The sequence below is a fragment of the Sminthopsis crassicaudata genome, chromosome 6 (assembly GCF_048593235.1).
Source record: "Sminthopsis crassicaudata isolate SCR6 chromosome 6, ASM4859323v1, whole genome shotgun sequence".
Lineage (NCBI taxonomy): Eukaryota > Metazoa > Chordata > Mammalia > Dasyuromorphia > Dasyuridae > Sminthopsis > Sminthopsis crassicaudata.
Genome location: NC_133622.1, coordinates 148,637,254 through 148,655,525, shown reverse-complemented (window position 1 = coordinate 148,655,525; position 18,272 = coordinate 148,637,254). Strand labels below are relative to the sequence as shown.

Genomic DNA, 18,272 nt, shown 5'->3' with positions numbered 1-18,272 from the left:
GGAATATTTGTGATAAAAAATAAGATAAAAAGGAAAGCCAATTTTAATTTGAAAGACACTCTAGAGTTCAAGAAATCTGATTCAAAGCACCCAAAGAAATCATAGCCAGGATTCCATGGAGATAGTGATCCAGGAGCAATAGGAAATTCTCAGGAATGATATTTTGAAAACACAAAAATGTTCTTCTGGTTAATATGTATTTTCTTGGAGGAAAGAAAGAAATTATAAGAATGAAACCCTGTGGTTTACCACTGACCTTTCTTCAAAGATTTTCCAATAAGATTATCTTAGTTTACAATCCAAAGGTATATTATCTCTTGTAACTGCCAAAACTTCCGATCTTTATCTGAAACCTGAAACTTATTCACTAATTTTGCATTTTTCTTGCCAATGGCAGAGGCTCCTTCATGAGAGAAGTGTGAAAAGTTCAACCCATGTGGCCTATTGACTTGCTCTGATGCAGTCAAAAACCAGAGTTTATGGTGTAACCAAGAGTTTTCCTCATTCTTATTTTCTCATTAGCTTCTCCATAGGGTTTGAGCTGATTTAGGGATTCCTATACTTAGAGAAAAGCAAGACTTCATTTTGCTATACAAAGAGGAGAATGACATAGGTGATGGTAAAGTGCTTCAGAGAAAGAAAGATATTGAATATGAAGACTAAGTATCACATGCTTTTTACAACCTGAATGAATATAGGGCTGAACAAGTAGTAAAAAAAAACAGCTCATGTCCTGCCAATTGCTAACTGTGGAATTTTCAAGAATTAATTTAATTCATCTATGACTTTAGTTTCCTTATCTGCAAAATATCTGTGTTGTTCATTTTTTTAATTTATGGAATAAATTTTCATAACAATACAATAAAAAATAATTATATATGATACTGTAAGTCTGTGTACTATTTGCTATTTCTTTTAAATATACAACAAAGTTAATATCAAAATTTTTCCCTCCCCCTATCCTGCCCTAAAGATGGCTACTACTAGACACAAATGTATGCATGAATTATTCTATACATACTTCTATTTATCAGTTCTTTGGATTCAGATAGTATCTTCTTTTATATATTCTTTCAGTTAATTTGTGTATTAATAATACTTAAAATGATTTAGTCATTCAAAATTGTTCTTAAACAATATTGCTGTTACTGTATATAATGTTCTCTTTGTTCTGTCATTTCATACTTCATTATTTCATGTAAATCTTTTCATGTTTTTCTAAGATTATTTAGCTCATCATTTCTTATAAAACAGTAGTATTCTAATATAATCATATTCCACAACATGTTCACCCACATCTTAAAGACTTTTTAAAGAATTAAATGAGAAAAAGAGATATGAATGCTATGCAAGTGTAAGTTGTATTATAATCATCATCAATGTAATCACCTATTTTTTGTCATCCTGCTATTTAAATGCAGTTTGAATAGGTAGTGGAGGGGCAAGTTATTTTCCTAGTATTGTTTTTTTGGGACAATAAGGAAGGAAAACAAGAAAGTATGCGTTTGTTAAGCACCTACTATGTGCCAGACACTATGTTAAGTGATAAACAGTTATCTCATTTGATCCTCTGAGTAATTCAGAGAGGTAGGCACTATTATTATGAGGCACACAGTTTAAAAGTGACTTGTCCAGGGTTACATAGCTAATAAGTATTTGAGGCTGGATTTGAATTTAGATCCCACTGACTCCATCTACAATGAGCCACTAGCTAACCAAACAGATAAAGTAATATTTTTTTAATGAACAAAAGTATTGGAATGCATTTCATCCTCCATAGATTCATTGAGAGCATCTTCGAATAGCTCTATTAGGAGATAGGATCTCAGTAATGATAACTTCCCATGTTCTCAAGCTATCATATCTTCACACCGTATATCTAAAATAGTTACCTAAAATCAGTTTGGTCTTTTCAAATTTGAAGCAGTATTAATAAATTAATGTAAATAATAAATTTATTTACATAGCCTTTTAAAGTTTATGAAGTACTTTTTTATAAAATGCATTATTTGAAATATGCAACAATCCTGGAATACTACAGATATTGTTGTCATCAATTTAGAGAGGAAACAAGATCAGAAAAGGCAAGCAAGCTTTGGTCCTATATGGTCCTATAGTTAACAAACATCAAATGTAAATTTTGAACCTAGGTCTTCATGTTTAGAAGTCCAGCATTTTATTCATTGCACATCAAATTATTTCCCATTATTTAATCAATTAGGTTTTATTTAGAGTAAGGAGGTAAAAATGTTTGCCAGCCCATTTCCAAAGACACAGAGCTGGACATAAGTTTGTTTGTTTGTTTGTTTTTAATTCATGGTTGGGGGGGGTCATATGTCCAACAGTCCAAGATATGTTTCAATTTATATTCTTTGGGGTGGGCACAAGATTTGCTACATTCATCTTACTTTTACTTTAGTAACTCAAAGAGCCAAATGGATTCTAAAAATTGTTTCCTCCTGAGAAGTATGCATGTCATTTCCAGATCCTAGAAAACCCACCTTCTTTAAAATAAAAATAAAAAAACCCTGTATGTAGCAGATTTACTTGCATTTATTGGATATTTTTATTGTGGACCCTATGCATGATTGTAAATCATGAGAGATAATTACTATAATGGAAAGACTGTTGAGCTGGGGTCAACTGGATTTGAATTCTGACTAATGCTTATTTTATTTCAGAAAGTCACCTAAAGTCTGTTTCTTCTATAAAATTAAACCAATTGCTAACATCCAATCTGTCTCTACCTATGTGATCCTATGAATTGAATCTCCCTACCCCCAGAAAACAAATGTTTCTTTATGCTCTCTGAATTTTTTTCTGTCTCTTGTGATATTTTAATTGCATTAAACAAAGGTAATGGTTAGGAAATATACCATTAATATGAGTCTATAAGTGAAAGAGTCAATTGCTGAAAAAACAGGGATTCTGGGGCCAATCAGAGTTCTTACTCACTAGGGAATGGTGCTAGAAAATAGGGAAAGTCTCTAGTTTGAATGCTTAAAAAACATCTCTACAGAATAACTCCCACTCATCCCCAATTTCCACCTACATTTGATTATTTTCTTGACAGATATGATAAGAACTCTGGTTAAATAATAATGATGTCATTTATCTCATCAAAATAGGAACAGTCAAAGAATCATTATCAACAACTGTGATTTCTATAAAGTCTTCATCTAGCTCAGCAGTGGTAAAGACAGGTAAGTGACACACCTCATTTATCCAGTATCAATAGAAAATGAGCTATTCTGTGGAAGTTACTTTTCTAGTTAGCTGAAACTTAATCCTTTAAAAGTCAGATTGGCTTTCTTTTAATAAGCTTGAGTAGAAATATCTGTAAAATATAACATTTTACTCACTTCTTAAACAGAATTTAACTTTTTATAACTACATCAATTTATACTAAAGTACAATAAAGTTAATGGTTATTCATGTGCACAACTCTGTTTTCCCCTACACAAAATGGGCCCAGATGGTTATCCCTTCTGAGGTGAGTTTGGTGTGGGTTTTTTGTTTGTTTGTTTTTTTGGTATCCTCCCTTATTGTTAGATTGTCACCGTGCTTCTCTCTTAAGTTTCATCTATTTTCTTCCTTCCTTCCTTCCTTCCTTCCTTCCTTCCTTCCTTCCTTCCTTCCTTCCTTCCTTCCTTCCTTCCTTCCTTCCTTCCTTCCTTCCTTCCTTCCTTCTTTCCTTCCTTCCTTCTTTCCTTCCTTCCTTCTTTCCTTCCTTCCTTCTTTCCTTCTTTCTTTGCCTGTTTGTTTGCTAGTTTTCTTCCATCCTTCCTATTTATCTTCATTTTTAAACTTAGTCTTCTATATTATCTATGTTGGAAGTACAGGGACTCCACAGGCCCAGTTCATTCTAATCAGCATAGGAGCTTTGACTTGCTCTGTTTCTGGACCAGATTGGATCACCCTAGTTTAGTTCCCTAGTGTGAAGTTGATTGGCTTAACTGAAAGCAATCACAAGAATAACAGACATTTGCCACTATGTTAAGTCTAACTTGCTTTTTTTTCTAACTGTTCAGGGCTGAGAAACTGATGTTTATCATAATTATATCTAAGGTATGAGTAAATAAGCCATGAAAGACTGAACAGCTCTCATGTTAAATGTATAAAATGTTCAGTGCCTGCCCTTTGTGACTTATTTCTATTTCTTCAGACTACTGAGAGCTTTGTATAAATATATAACATGACCTAAGAAAAACAGTTTATTTTTCCTTCTTTCCTGTCAAATTTCTTGCATGAATACTCTGCACTATATTTGTTATTCCAATTTTCCTTGACACCTAGTTTCTAGCTTCTTACCTACTTCTCTATGTATTTAACATAAATATGTTTTGAATGGGTAAATAAATACCTTCCCAAGAGGCCTTGCTTGATTTGTTTTCTTTATTTTTATTATATTTTCTATTTTCTTATCTGTCCAGAAACTCCTTGGGTGTATGTTTTATATTGGTATTATCAGAGTTTAATACAGTGCCTGGAATATAATTGAAACTTTTAAAATGCATGCTGATTGGTTGAAGGGCACAAAAAAATTTCTATAAATTCATAATCACTATCTGCCTTGGCCATGGGTATATAATCTAATTAATTAAAGTATGTACCTATGGAATTTTTTTTTTATTTTTAAGGCTTACATTTGTTGAAAACTCAATCATAAAAACATTATTATCTATCAATTAAATGGAACTAAAATTTATTTTTAATTGAAAATCAAACATTACTTGTAAAATAAAAAAAAAATTCATACTTTTTTGGTATGCACATCTATGACCTTGTTTCATTCTTCTTGGCTTCTCAGCATTATTTAACTCTGCTAACCCACCATTCTTAATTGGAAATAAACCCCTAGACAACAATGATTTTGTTTTCCTAATTCTCCAGGGCACAGTTCCTTCTTCTTCCCTCCAATTAAAGACATTTTGTATTAATCTTGATGCTCAGGCCCAATTATTCTTTATTCTCTTCTTTGGACACTTTGATTCATATAACTTCAAACTATATATATTTCAAATGAATATTTTTGCCTGGGCCCAAATTATACAATTCTAATACCTGCTGGGTATTTCTAGTTGGTTACGTTACTGCCATCTGAAACTCAACATTTCTAAGTTTGAGATCATTTCTTCCATTCCTGAAAACCAACAACATATCCTCCTGACTTTTTGTTTGTTTGTTTTGTCAATAGGAACAACGTTCTCCAAAGTACCAGATCTTGAGACTTCAGAATCTTTCCCATTCATCCTCAGTTCCTTTAACATGACTTGTTCAAAATTTAGGGATATTTGAATTCCTCATATGGTTCTCCCTCACATCCTCTCAGACCTGGTACAGTGGAAAGGGAAATGGATTTGGAACCAAAGGCCTTGAGTTCAAACAACAGCTTTGTTATTTATTACCTGTATGATCTTGGGCAAGTCATAACCTTTCTAGTTTTCTATTTCCTCCTCTGTCAAATGAGAAGAGTTTGACTCAGTGGCCATAAATACAATCTAAATCACAGCCTCAGGGACTTTGGTACTAATCCAGTTACCAAATGCCTCATTGGTCAAATTCCTTTGTTGTCAAACTGGCAGAAATGAGCAGATGAATCAGCATTTTCAGTAATCAAATGTACTAAGCACTAATCAAATACGTTGATTGTCAGAATGAATGACTCAGATTTCTAGCTTTTTACCTAAGATAATTTTTACATTGATAAAAAAAAATTCTAGCAATATTATTAAAGAATACTTATTGCCTTCACAGCAAAAGAAACACCCCAAAATGAGAGCTCAAGTGTTTTCAGCACTACAAACCCCCAAGAATTCGATCGACAATTTAAGAGTACTGTGTTGACTACACAAAGCAGCCAGAAGAGCAGTAAGTAATGGGGATTGTTGATGATTTGAACCATAAGGATAACTAGTTTTATGTATATATATATTATTTTTTTTTTCTGAATAAACCTTGAGGTTAGTATGTCATAAGTAGGATAGCCACTATGCCCTAATGATGAAATATTTTGCAAAGAGTAGGAGGAGAGAAAACTTTCAGAAAGAATAGGACCTCTAAACCTACTATTGTTCAAAGAGACTAGAACCCCATATCATCCTGTGAGTGAACAAAAGAGCAAGTCTGACCATATCACTGTTCTGCTCAAGAAGCTTCAATGACCCCCAACTACCTTTAGGTAATAATGCAAATTCATCTGTTCCAAGAATTTAAAGCCTTCACAATCTGTATTCAGTCTATATTTTTAAGATTAATTTTATCCTACTCTTACTAATGCATTCTAAGCCTTAGACAAACTGGTCTATTTGTCATTCACTGTATACAATAATTTATCATTCCTCTCTATTTCTTTGCTCAAACAATATACCCTATATCTGGAAATCTCTCTTTGTTTCTGCCTTCTGTAATCATTAGCTCCAAGATTCAGTTTAAAGGCCAACTTTTTGAAAAGGCTTTTCTTGATTATTCAAGTTATTAGTGTTTCTCACTCTGTTCTGCCCATCACTATGTATCTATTTATCTATCTATTATTACTAATGTATATAGCTACCTACTTATTACTATCTCTCTATCTCAATTTGTATATGTTGATACACTGTTATGCATGTGTATATGTACACATATAGAGAAATATGTGTGTATGTATATAGTATATGTGTGTAAATGAATTTTTAAGAATTTTTTATGAACTTGTTATCTTTCCCTAGTAGAATGTTAGTTATTTAAGGGAAGGAATTGATTCTTTTTTTATCTTTACCTCCTCAGAACCTAGCATGAAAAAAGACACAATATATTTTGGCTGATTAATTCTTTATCCCTTTTGACATCAGATTCATCTAGGGGTTTTTGCTAGATGACTTCTTCAAAAGGAAATGTGAAGAGCAAAGGCATCAAAGCCATCACATGCAGAGCATTAGTGAAATAGAGTTCTGAATCAGAAGGCCTTTATTTATATTCTAGTTATATCTTCAAGGCACCTTTAGCCACCTAAACTTCAACTTGTCCTGTACAATTTTGTCAATAATTTTAGAATATGTGTATAGATAGAAGTTATGAAGAGCATTTCCCTATCAAACAAGGACTGAACCAAGTGACTATTAAGATCTTTCCCATCTTGGAGACAGTTGAACTAGCCTACTATTTTCAACTTCAGACTATCTATCAGTAAGAGCTAACTTTTAAAAAGTTCTAAGTCATTATGCCAGAACTCAAACTTTTTCTGAGACCAAGAGCACAAAGTTACTTTGATGGAAAAAATATCATCTTTTCAGAGACTGGGGCAAAAATCTTGATATATAAAGTCAAATCTGAGACCCCTATACTTGAGGACAAGAAAAAAATGCCAAAAGGAAGAGGAAAATATTCCAAACAGAGCAAAGTCTGGCTGCTCTCAGTGACCGTTCATTCAGAAGTGAGTGGTCGGCTTCCTGATTCACAATGACTCTTCATTTTATGTTGAATCATTTATCAATGTGCATCAAAGTAATCTATTTGAGGTCAACCACATGTATGTAGCTCTTTGACATGATTTAAAATAGTTGCTCTTCAAGTTGTCTAATAATAAATCCCCACATAAAAATGAAAAGAAATTTAATCCCTTGGTAACCTGCAGGTTTCCTGGCAAGACAAAAAACAAGAAATAGCTACTATTCTCTTTTACTGCCTGCCCTTTTATTAAGCCATTGAGACTCTCATTTAGCTATGTGTCAGGTATGGTGCTAGGTGTTAGAGATACAAAGATAAATTAGAGATACAAAAATAAAACTTCCATAACATAGCTTATGTCCTATTGGAGAAAACAACACATGACACTCATTTCCTGGCAGATATCCTCCCAATATATCTGATTTTGTATTGAATGCTCCCAGTGATGACTATGGACTCAACTTGAAATTGTAAGTACTATAGAGCTCACTTGTGAAATGGTCAAATTGAGAGGCTTTTCAGATTACTGAATAGTTCAACAGTTGAGTGGAGAAAGTGATAGACATGGAGTCTGAAAGGCCTCATTTTTAATCTTACCATAGGTACTCCTGATAATTCCAAATATTAACAATTATCTGCCTCAATTTCCTTTTCTGTAAAATGAGGATAATGATAGCACCTATCTCCCAAGATTGTTGTTAAGATTTACACAAACTATATATAAACTATTTTTCAATAAATGTTTGCCATTAATTGCATTGTTGTGTGACCCTGGACAAGTCACTTAATCCCAATTGCCTTGAAAAATATATGTGTGTGTGTGTAAAAGAAAGTGTGTATATATGTGTGTGTGTGTGTGTGTGTGTGTGTATATAAATATATATATATGCATGCACCCATGAAATGAATGGGGGAAAACATGCATAATTAGTAACAGAGACTTTTGATATTGATGAAATGATCAGTGGAAGAGCATCATGGGCTTTAGTCAGGGAATATTCCAGGGGTCAGTAAATCTTAAACTGTTTAGAGAAAGAGGGATATAGATTGGTGGTAATGGATATATTCCAGAACATGGGGGTCAAAGGTCATTAGAAAGCTATTTCTGCTGGCAAATAAAAAATTCCTCAATGCCTATTAAAATACCATGAGCCTGTGACATTATGACTACTTAAATATCCCTTTCTCATTCATGAGAGAGAGGATAGAACTGAAATCTCCTGCGGGCCCCCTCAATGGTCTCAGGGATCTAAGTAGGTAGACAGATATTGAGGAATTTCTGTCCTCCGGCAGATACCAATTATAAAAGACCCACTATAAGGGGAAAAAAATGGCATAAATGACTCAGACTTAAAAGCAATAATTTTAAGTTTCTGTGAAAAAAACTATCAAAATAACTCACATTTTTCTGTACTTTAAAGCTCACAAAGTACTTTATCCCTATAGCCCTATAATGTTTATATTATCGTCCATTTTGCAAATTATGAAATTCAGACTTAGAGAAATGACTTGTCCATAGTTATAGCACTAGAAAGTAACAAAGGTGAGACTCAAATCTAGAGGTTCTAGTGCTAAGATCAATGTTTGTTCAACTAAAGTCCCTGGTTGAGTGACTATAATGAAAAGTGAAGGTTTCAGAATTCTGATCATTGCAATGATAAACCACACTTCCAGAGGACTGAAGCAAACAGTCAGGATCTCCTGTCAAAGAAGTGATGGATTAAAAATAAAGAACAACATATAGATTTGTTTTTATATGGCCAATGAGATATCAATTTGCTTGACTATATATATATATATACATATATATATGTATGTTTGTTATAAGAATTTTATTTTCTTTTTATGTTAATGTCCAATGCATAGAGGAAAGGATAGTAGAAAAGAGAAAAAATAAATGCCTCTTTGTGCATGTGTGTGTGTGTGTGTGTGTGTGTGTGTTTAAGTAATGCAAGTGAGCAATAACCCAGATATGAGGCTCTAAATAATTTCTATCCATTAGAATTGGGAATTGGTTCAACTAATAATATATGAATGAAATATTTCCTTCAAATCTATTCATACCTATTCTTTGGCTGAAAAGAAAGCCATTTCACTTCCTTTCTCTAGTATTTTCTCCCAGTGATGTATTTCCTTGATCCAGTTGGGGAAAGACTAAAATAGTTGAGTAAAAAGACTTCATTTCACTAGTTCTAATATTACATAAAGAACTTTAATTAATACCCCTTATCATCCCAAAAGCTTGAGTTTTATAAAATCATTAATCTAATCCCTTTATCATAGAGATACATTGAAGATTAAGTTTAAACAATCACATTTTAGTTATTCTCAAATTACTAATCATAGATTTAGAGATTTAAAGGACCTTCAAAACAATCACATACAGTCGATTCATTTTGAGGCTGAGAAAATTGACACCTAGATAACTAAAATGATTAGCTAAGGTCACAAAGTAACAAGTGTCATAGACAAGATTTAAACCTAGTTACCCTTATTCCCAATTTAGCAACCTTGATACCTACCTTATGGAATTGTTGTGAGACCCAAATAAGATAACAAATGTACAATTGTTTGCACATCTTAAAGTTCTATATAAATGTCATTGTCATTACTACTACTACTGTTACTATTAGTATTATTTCTACTGCACCACAATCATGATAAAGAAATAAACTCAAGTAATGGCTTTCACTCACTTGCCCTACTGTATCAGTCTAAATGCAGTCTTATGTCTGTCGCTGCAAGCCAGTTTTTGTTAGGCTCCCACAAATGTAAAATATTCAAGAATGTACCAGAGTCTAGACATATCTAGAAAGGAGTAGCATACCAATAACAAAGAGAAACTACTAGACTGCATGGAGGCTTATGAAAGTGAATATTGCATTCAAACACCACAGGCCACTAAGCATTAAACTTTCTTTAATGTATGATCCATTGTGCCCACATTAAAAATTCAGAGGAAAATAAACCAGCAATCAGTCATCATTGTTACTCTCTAGATTCTCACTCTAAAGCAATCCTTTAAAGGCTTCATTTTTAATGGAATTGTAGAGACTTTCCAAATCTTGGAAATCTATGATAGTTTTATCTGGATCCTATGAGATTCTGGTTGACAGTCATTTCTATTAATCAAATGCCATTTCAGCACTGGCTTTTGGATAAAGATCCACTGAATCAGTTTGATTCCTATTCCATCCTTCAAATCACCCCCAGCAGACAGACATCTATTCCTTTCCAGGTAGAAGATCTATGTTTGTCATGTGTTCTCTTAATTTTTCATGGAAGGAGAAAAGTGGTGTCTGAAAAGTCATTTGAAATCTATATTTGACCTGGTCCCAGTAGAACAGATGATGTCAAGGAAGAGAGAAATGCCAAAAAAGCAAAGAGCTAGAATAAAGAAAATAACAATTGGGCAGCTGGGGCTGCTTCCACTTAAAACAATGGGGTGATGATCAGTCTACCTTTGTATGCAAATGTTCATGTTTTCTGGAACTAGAAATAACAGTAGGAGTGGTTTGGAAATACCTATTTCATTGCTTTTTGGATGAAAACAGAATGAGCAAAATTATGTCTTTATAGAAGAATATTTGATTATTTGTTGCTAAGTCCAGTTCATAAATCTATTTCTTATCTTTTCTTGGATAATATCCTACAAGCACATTAATGAAAAAGGAAAGATGGTGAGGAGTGAGGGAGAAAGAGAAAATGAATATTAAGGTCTTTCTGACTTAAGAAGAATAGAGCACCATGAATTTTCCAAGTACTTAGCCATTCCTAATTTTCTTCTTTCCATAAGTTGCCTTAGACTCCAAACACATTTGGTTTAAACTTTGGGGTTAATTGAAATTGGTTCTCATTTTCCACAAACAAGGGTGCAGACATTTTGATGTGGAAAGATCACAGAGTTAATGGAAGCAATCTGTTTCCCTTGTTCTAGGCCTGTGACTCTAAATGGATGATGAGCTAGGCTTGCCACAGTTTACAGTTATGAGTGTACTTTAAATACTGAGCCAGCTTACAAGTGTGCAAAGTTTATCTTCTTTTCTTTTCTCTATTTCAATGTATGTATTTTTAGGGAAATAGAACTTGTATGTTACTGGTTTGTTTACAGTTAACTCATAAAACATTTTACAAGTCATTAGAACTCCAAAAATATTCTCTGGGGGTAGTCACCCTCCATTAGAATCAGGAAGTCATATTTTACAAGAAGAAATGGGATTTGAACTTCAGAAGGCTGAAATCTCAAAAACCATAAATAAGTTATAAAGAATATTTTCCTATCCATTCTTCAATTAGAGGTATAATGGAAGCTCTGAATGGAAGTCAAGGGAAGAATCAGTTAATTAGTTTCATGAATGTATAAAGCAAAGTTCATTGTGAATACAGTTTACAGCATTTAAGATACTGCTATAGCCCCCAGAAGGTGACTTTGAAGAATCTGGGAACTGTAATAGAGAAAAGAAAATTACTATTCAAGTACAATGAAATAAGCCACAGTGGTTACTGATCCCTTATTACCTGAATGACAACAAAAACAACAGTCATTTATTTTGTGTGAAAAATCCCATCCTAGGTGGGATTGAGATAGTACTGGTGTACTGGAGCAAGAGGCCATTTGAATACTGACTACAATGGTACTGACAGAGCTAAATTTGGGATTTCTATCTGCTAAGAACTTGTAGATTTTATCAATTATGTACTCTGCTTTCTGTTTCCACTACTTTTTTCTTTCTTTCACAATTTCCTAAAGGATGGTATTTAGGTTTTTTTTTTTTTTTTTTAGTTGTATATTCAGTAAGATTTATGATTCACAGATTGTTATTCTGTTAATTTTTTCTACCTCACTCTTTTTGACTAAAACTGTTACTCTTCTTTTATTAGAATTTATAGTCTTGAAGAAATTTTCACAACTTTTAATTTTTCCTTCATTTGTTTGACTTTCTTATTTCTTCAAGTATTCTCATTTCTAGCATAATTTCTACCTTTTTTATTAAATATCTTTTATTTATTTCCTGAAACATTCAGAAATTTATTTCATTGTTCAGCAATCATTTATTTGGTTGGTTTCATAATAGTTGCTATAAGGCATTACCTTTTATTAAAGGCTTCAAGCATATCATTTTGTTATTTATTATTTAAAATTTATACTGGCTCTTTTTCTTTTTTTATTTATTTATTTAATAGTTTTTATTTACCAAATATATGCATGGGTAATTTTACAACATTGACAATTGCCAAACCTTTTGTTCTAATTTTTCCCCTCCTTCCCCCGCCCCCAGATGGCAGGTTGACCAATAAATGTTAAATATGTTAAATATAAGTTAAATACAATATATGTATACATGTCCAAACAGTTGTTTTGCTGTACAAAAAGAACAGGACTTTGAAATAGTGTACAATTAGCCTGTGAAGGAAATCCAAAATGCAGGTGGACAAAAAAAGAGGGGTTGGGAATTCTATGTAATGGTTCATAGTTATCTCCCAGAGTTCTTTTGCTGGGTGTAGATAGTTCAGTTCCTTACTGCTCTATTGGGACTGATTTGGTTCATCTCATTGTTGAACATGACCACACCCATCAGAACCAACCACCATAACAGTATTGTTGTTGAAGCAAACAATGATCTCCCGGTCCTACTCATTTCACTCAGCACCAGTTCATATAAGTCTCTCCAGGCCTTTCTGAAATCATCCTGTTGGTCATTTCTTACAGAACAATAATATTCCATAATATTCATATACTACATTTATTCAAACATTCTCCATTTGATGAGCATCCACCTAGTTTCCAGTTTCTGGCCACTACAAAGAGGGCTGCTACAAACATTCTTGTACACACAGGTCCCTTTCCCTTTTTTAAGATCTCTTTGGGATATAAACTATATTGGCTCTTTTCTTGGTTGCAAAATACAAAAGGAATATACTATAGGAGATAGTATGTATGTATACATAAACATATATAATACCTTTACTATAATAAATATTGTTATTTATTAGTGTCTATTTAAAACTGAAACACTAGATTGATCTGTAATGGACAAATGCTAGAGACCTTTATAATGAGATTAGGGACTTAGCAAAGATTTTTGTTGTCACCACTTTTATTTGATATAATCATACAACTGGTAGCTGTTGCAATAAGATGAGGAGGGGGAAAGAAATTAATGGAATAAGCAAGAAGGAAACAAAATTGTAATTTTTGACACATGACAGAGTTATTAAACATGCAGCCTACTAGGCCACATTATGATCCTCAACACACTAAGTACAATTGGAATCAGATTAAAATATAACTGAGAAATATTTAATACTTTAAAGAAATAATGGACCACAGATGATGTTACTATATAGTTTTTTAAGTCAATGTGAGGCCCACAAGAATCCTTATGTGTAATTTAGTGATCACCATTCTGTTTACATGATACCACTGACATAGAGAACACAGGAAAGTTAAATAAAAATTAATTTCAAAATTAATCATTTGAACAAGCCAATAAATATTTGTTTTCTGTGTTATATACTATAATCAGCACAGAGGATATAAAGAAAGATAATAGGAACTCAAATACAAATGGGTGAAAATTTAAAGCTAGATATAATGGCAAGTGAAATTTGAAATATTGACGAAACAAAGGTTAAGGCTTCTGAGCATCATCAGTTTATTAAGCAATACATACCAACTTGGTACTGGATCTCTTCAGCTTAGTACTGGATCCAAATAAAGAGGGAGACATGCATTAAAAAATAACAATAAGCAGGATACAATATAGAGTGCATAATTAGGTTATCTCATTTCTATTTGGAGGAAAAATCTGGAGCTTTCTGAATCGAGAGGGGGGAGAACAGAAGGTGTAATTCTCTGAAATCAAGAAAAAAAAATCTCTTTCCCCCACTCCCACCTAAGTGCCTGTATTAAATCAATTAAAACAAAGAAATAATAATTGATTGACTAATATGGGTTCAATTTCCAGATAAGACATATAATTTGCTTAAATTGTAAAACTGAAAGAAAACTCCTTGTATCAATCCTATATCTGACTGGGTTTCTGCTCTTACTTAGATAAGGGATTCTAAACAAACAGGTAGAGATGATTCAGCTTCCAGCTACACAGAGTTCAAACAATGTAAGAAAGTTTTCCCACAATGCCTATAATTAAAGTTTTCTACCAAGACAGAAATGGGACTAAACCTATAATTAAATAGAAAGAGAACTAAATTAGATTCAAAATTGAGTTACAAGATGGAGTCAGTGTGGTTTGCCCAATTTCCATAATTCTCTAAGTACATAAATAAGAATATAAACAGAAGATGAAAGGTAATCTCAGGGGTAAGAAGGAAATAACAGCCGGGCTTCTGATTTAAAAAAAAAGGAATTTGAACTGATACAGTAGATAGAATGTTGAATGTTGAGTCAGAAAAGCTTGAGTTCAAATCTTGTCTTAGATATTTACTAGTTGTATGATCATGGACAAGTAATATCTCCTTTGCTTTCCTTAGTTTTCTTCATCTGTAAAATGAGGAGAAAAATAACTTTCTTTCAGGGCTGTTATGGGAATAAAATGAGATAATATTTGTAAAGTATTTTGGAAACCTCAATGCACTTTATAAATGCTAGCTATAATGATGATGGTGATGATGACAGGTTAGTTTAAATTCTGAACAAAGGACTTTACCTTTGGTTCTGGAATCATGGAGCTAATGTCATTTAGTGAGTTGGTAGTGACATGGATTAAACTATATAAAAATAGCTTAGATGGCTGAATAGAAGATTGTTTGAAGGAAGATGTGAGACAAGCAAATTAATTAGAAGACTATTATTATAGTCCACCCAAGAAGTAAGGTCCTTAACTAGGGTTGTGACTGTGTAATTTAAAAAGCTAGAGCCCCAGTTAATTATTTGAGGGGGAAGAAAACTTTTAGCTAAGACTGAGGTAACCCACATAGGACAATTGTCAAGAATTGGTCTGATCTCTCCCCCCCCCCCTTTTTTCTTCCTCAGATCACATTTTGACGTCATCAACAAAAAAGCCAGGTGAGTTATTTTCTGACTTCTCTACAAAAATTCATAATTAAGTCTATTAATCAGATATTTATATAAAACTTTAAATTTTACAGAGTACTTTGTATATATCACTTGATTGTCATTTCAAAATTGGAAGGTAGATAGCATAAATCCTAGAGAATTACAAAATTATAAAGGATGTCAAATAGTCCAACCCATAGTTGAAATGGAATTGCCTCTATTGGTATTCTGAACCACTTTGGAATTTCTTTCAGTTTTGGAAAGTCATTTGACTGTAACAAATATCCCAATAAATCATCATTCAGCCTCTACTTAAAGACATCCAAGTTAGGGGAAATCTACTATCTTGTAAGATATAAGATAACTCACAATCTAAATATGGTTTGGTCTAACTTCTAGATAATGTTCTTAATTCTCCCTTCCAAAGTCAAACAGGATGAGTTTAATTTCTATAAAAAGTACTTTGTAATCATAAGCATTTAATTTCTGGGTGCATATTGATAGGTAGATTTCCATAAATTTTATGCATTTTAAAATTATTTTGACTTCAGTTCCTCTTCTGTATTTTTCTTCTTTGTTTTATTGGTAATATAAAAAGGCAGATTATTTAAATGGATTTATTTTAAATACTATTTATGCTTTTAAAGGTGTCAATTCTTTCAATAAGTTTTAGTTTACTCTATGTTTTTTCTAATAAGCTATAAGACTTTCTTCAGAAAGTGGCTAAAACCTTATAATCAATTTATTTTTCTTCTTTAATACAACAGCTAGCACTTTTAGAACTATATCAAATAATAGTAGTGATGATGGAAGGGAAAAGAAATGTCATTTATATAGTACCTACTATATGTCAGACACTATATTAAGCACTTTACAAATATTATTTCATCTCATGCAATGACACCATGTTTTCCATGGCTTTATTAGAATAAGATCTCTAGTCTTTATTACAGATATTGCTGTCTCTTGTTTTCTGTATAAACTATTGAAGAATGATCCATTTTTTCCTGTTTTATAATATTTTTAACAAAGAGATGTTATATTTTGTCAAAGGTTTTTACGAATCAGTTAATTAAATTGTGATTTTTATTTTTGTTATTAATATAGACTTTTAATTCTTTAGTTTTCCCAAATTTGAATCAATGCTGTATCTTTTTATGTATTACCATAGTCTTTTTTAATGATATTTCATTCAATATTTTTTCAACAATATTTTAGTGGTAACAATTTATAATTTTCTTTCTCTAAATTGTCTTTTTCTGATTTAGTTATCAAGACTGCATATGCTTCATAAAGAGTTTCATATAGACTCTTCTTATCTTTCTATTAATAAATGTAATATTAGAAATAATTGTTCTTAGAATATTTGGTAAAATTTACAGGTAAATCTCTCAGGTCCTGGCAACATTTTTTTTTCTTTTGGAGATCTTTCATGGTTTACTGAGTTTCTTTTTCTAAGGTTAGTTTCTTTTAACCCAAACATTTTATTTATTTACAAATATTCATCCATTTCATTTATTGGTTATCTGAAATCATAATGATTTATTCCTTCTTCATTTGCTATGAATTCTCATTTTTTTTTAAATTGGCAATTTGTTCAGAGGAATAAAGAAATATGAAACAAGAATGTTTAGAGATAGAAATATATCCTTATAGACTACTTTACTAAAGTCTGACTATATTTTATAATGTTTCATTATAATAGTATTATGAAATCAAATAATTTTATATAGTGAAATAATCTTTTTTATCATTCCTTTACTTTTTCCAATTGGGATTTCTTCTGTCTAACTGTTAAATATTTTTTAAACTTTCTTTTTGTTCATCAATTCTTATTTCTGGAATTACTGAAACCAAATTTTTTGTTTGGTCTTCATTTTCAGCTAATCTGGTAATTCCTAAATTTTCTTTCTTCTATCTGTTTTCCAAGTCAGTCTTTTGGTGGAGGGTTTTTAAATAATAAATAACTTACATTTTTTTCTGTCTTTTAAATCGTATGATTTTATTCTAATATTTCTTGATGTCTCTTGGAGTCATTTAGTTTTGTTTGATTCATTTTAATAGTCAGGAATAGTAGGATGGTTATTTGTTTCCATTTTTCTTAAACCCTTTTTTATAGTACCCTTTACTAATTATAATTTCCATTACACTGTGGTTGGTTTATAAAGTATGTTTTTAATATTTCTGCTTTTCTGCTTTTATTGATGAAGTTTTAATACATAATTCATAATGGATTTTGTAAAGCTGCCATATAGCTGCTATATAAAAAAAGGGAGGGGGATTCAAAGGAGAAGGAATCTAATAAACACTTGTAACATATCATTTAAGCAATCCACTTCTATTCCATTGTCCCTCTTCTCTTCTAGTTCAGACTCAATTTTCTCTCTTTTCTTCTAATTTCCCCTTTTGTACCCACTCTTCCCTCTGAAACTCTTAATTCCTTAACTTGTTCTATCATCTCTCTGTCTTTACCTGTTTCTCCACTGAGTTTTATAAATTTTACTACTGCATTGTCTGCTTTACCAAATTCTTTCTGTGTATATGTGTGTGGAAACATTCTTTTCTAGTCAAGATAATGGCAAGGGGCATGTGATGGCCATTCTGCTCACTCCTTCCTTCATGTCTGAATATTCCTCTCCTGCAACTCAATTATGAAAAATAGTAAGCTTCCCCCTGTAAAGGTCCAGGCTAGCTCCTCTGAAGGGCTCAGAATAAGTCCTTGTCAGGATAAGCAAAAGTCCTTGCCCCACATTGGGCACCAAAATGTAAATGCTCTGTTGACTCCAGAAACTGCTGATCGCTCTCTGGGAGAAGATCTGCTGTC

At 32.2% G+C, this 18,272-nt stretch overlaps 1 protein-coding gene across 4 annotated transcripts in view; it reads left to right on the top strand.

The window, feature by feature from the left end:
• The window catches only part of EMCN (endomucin), a 149,445-nt gene that overhangs the window by 70,647 nt on the left and 60,526 nt on the right, over positions 1-18,272 (top strand). For 3 of the 4 annotated variants that reach the window (XM_074276736.1, XM_074276735.1, XM_074276733.1), the window contains exons 4-6: positions 3,129-3,203; positions 5,758-5,871; positions 15,425-15,457. In XM_074276736.1, the coding sequence (XP_074132837.1) occupies positions 3,129-3,203; positions 5,758-5,871; positions 15,425-15,457 (222 nt within the window). The remainder of the gene's footprint in view (positions 1-3,128; positions 3,204-5,757; positions 5,872-15,424; positions 15,458-18,272) is intronic. The other variant, XM_074276734.1, reaches the window with a different exon arrangement.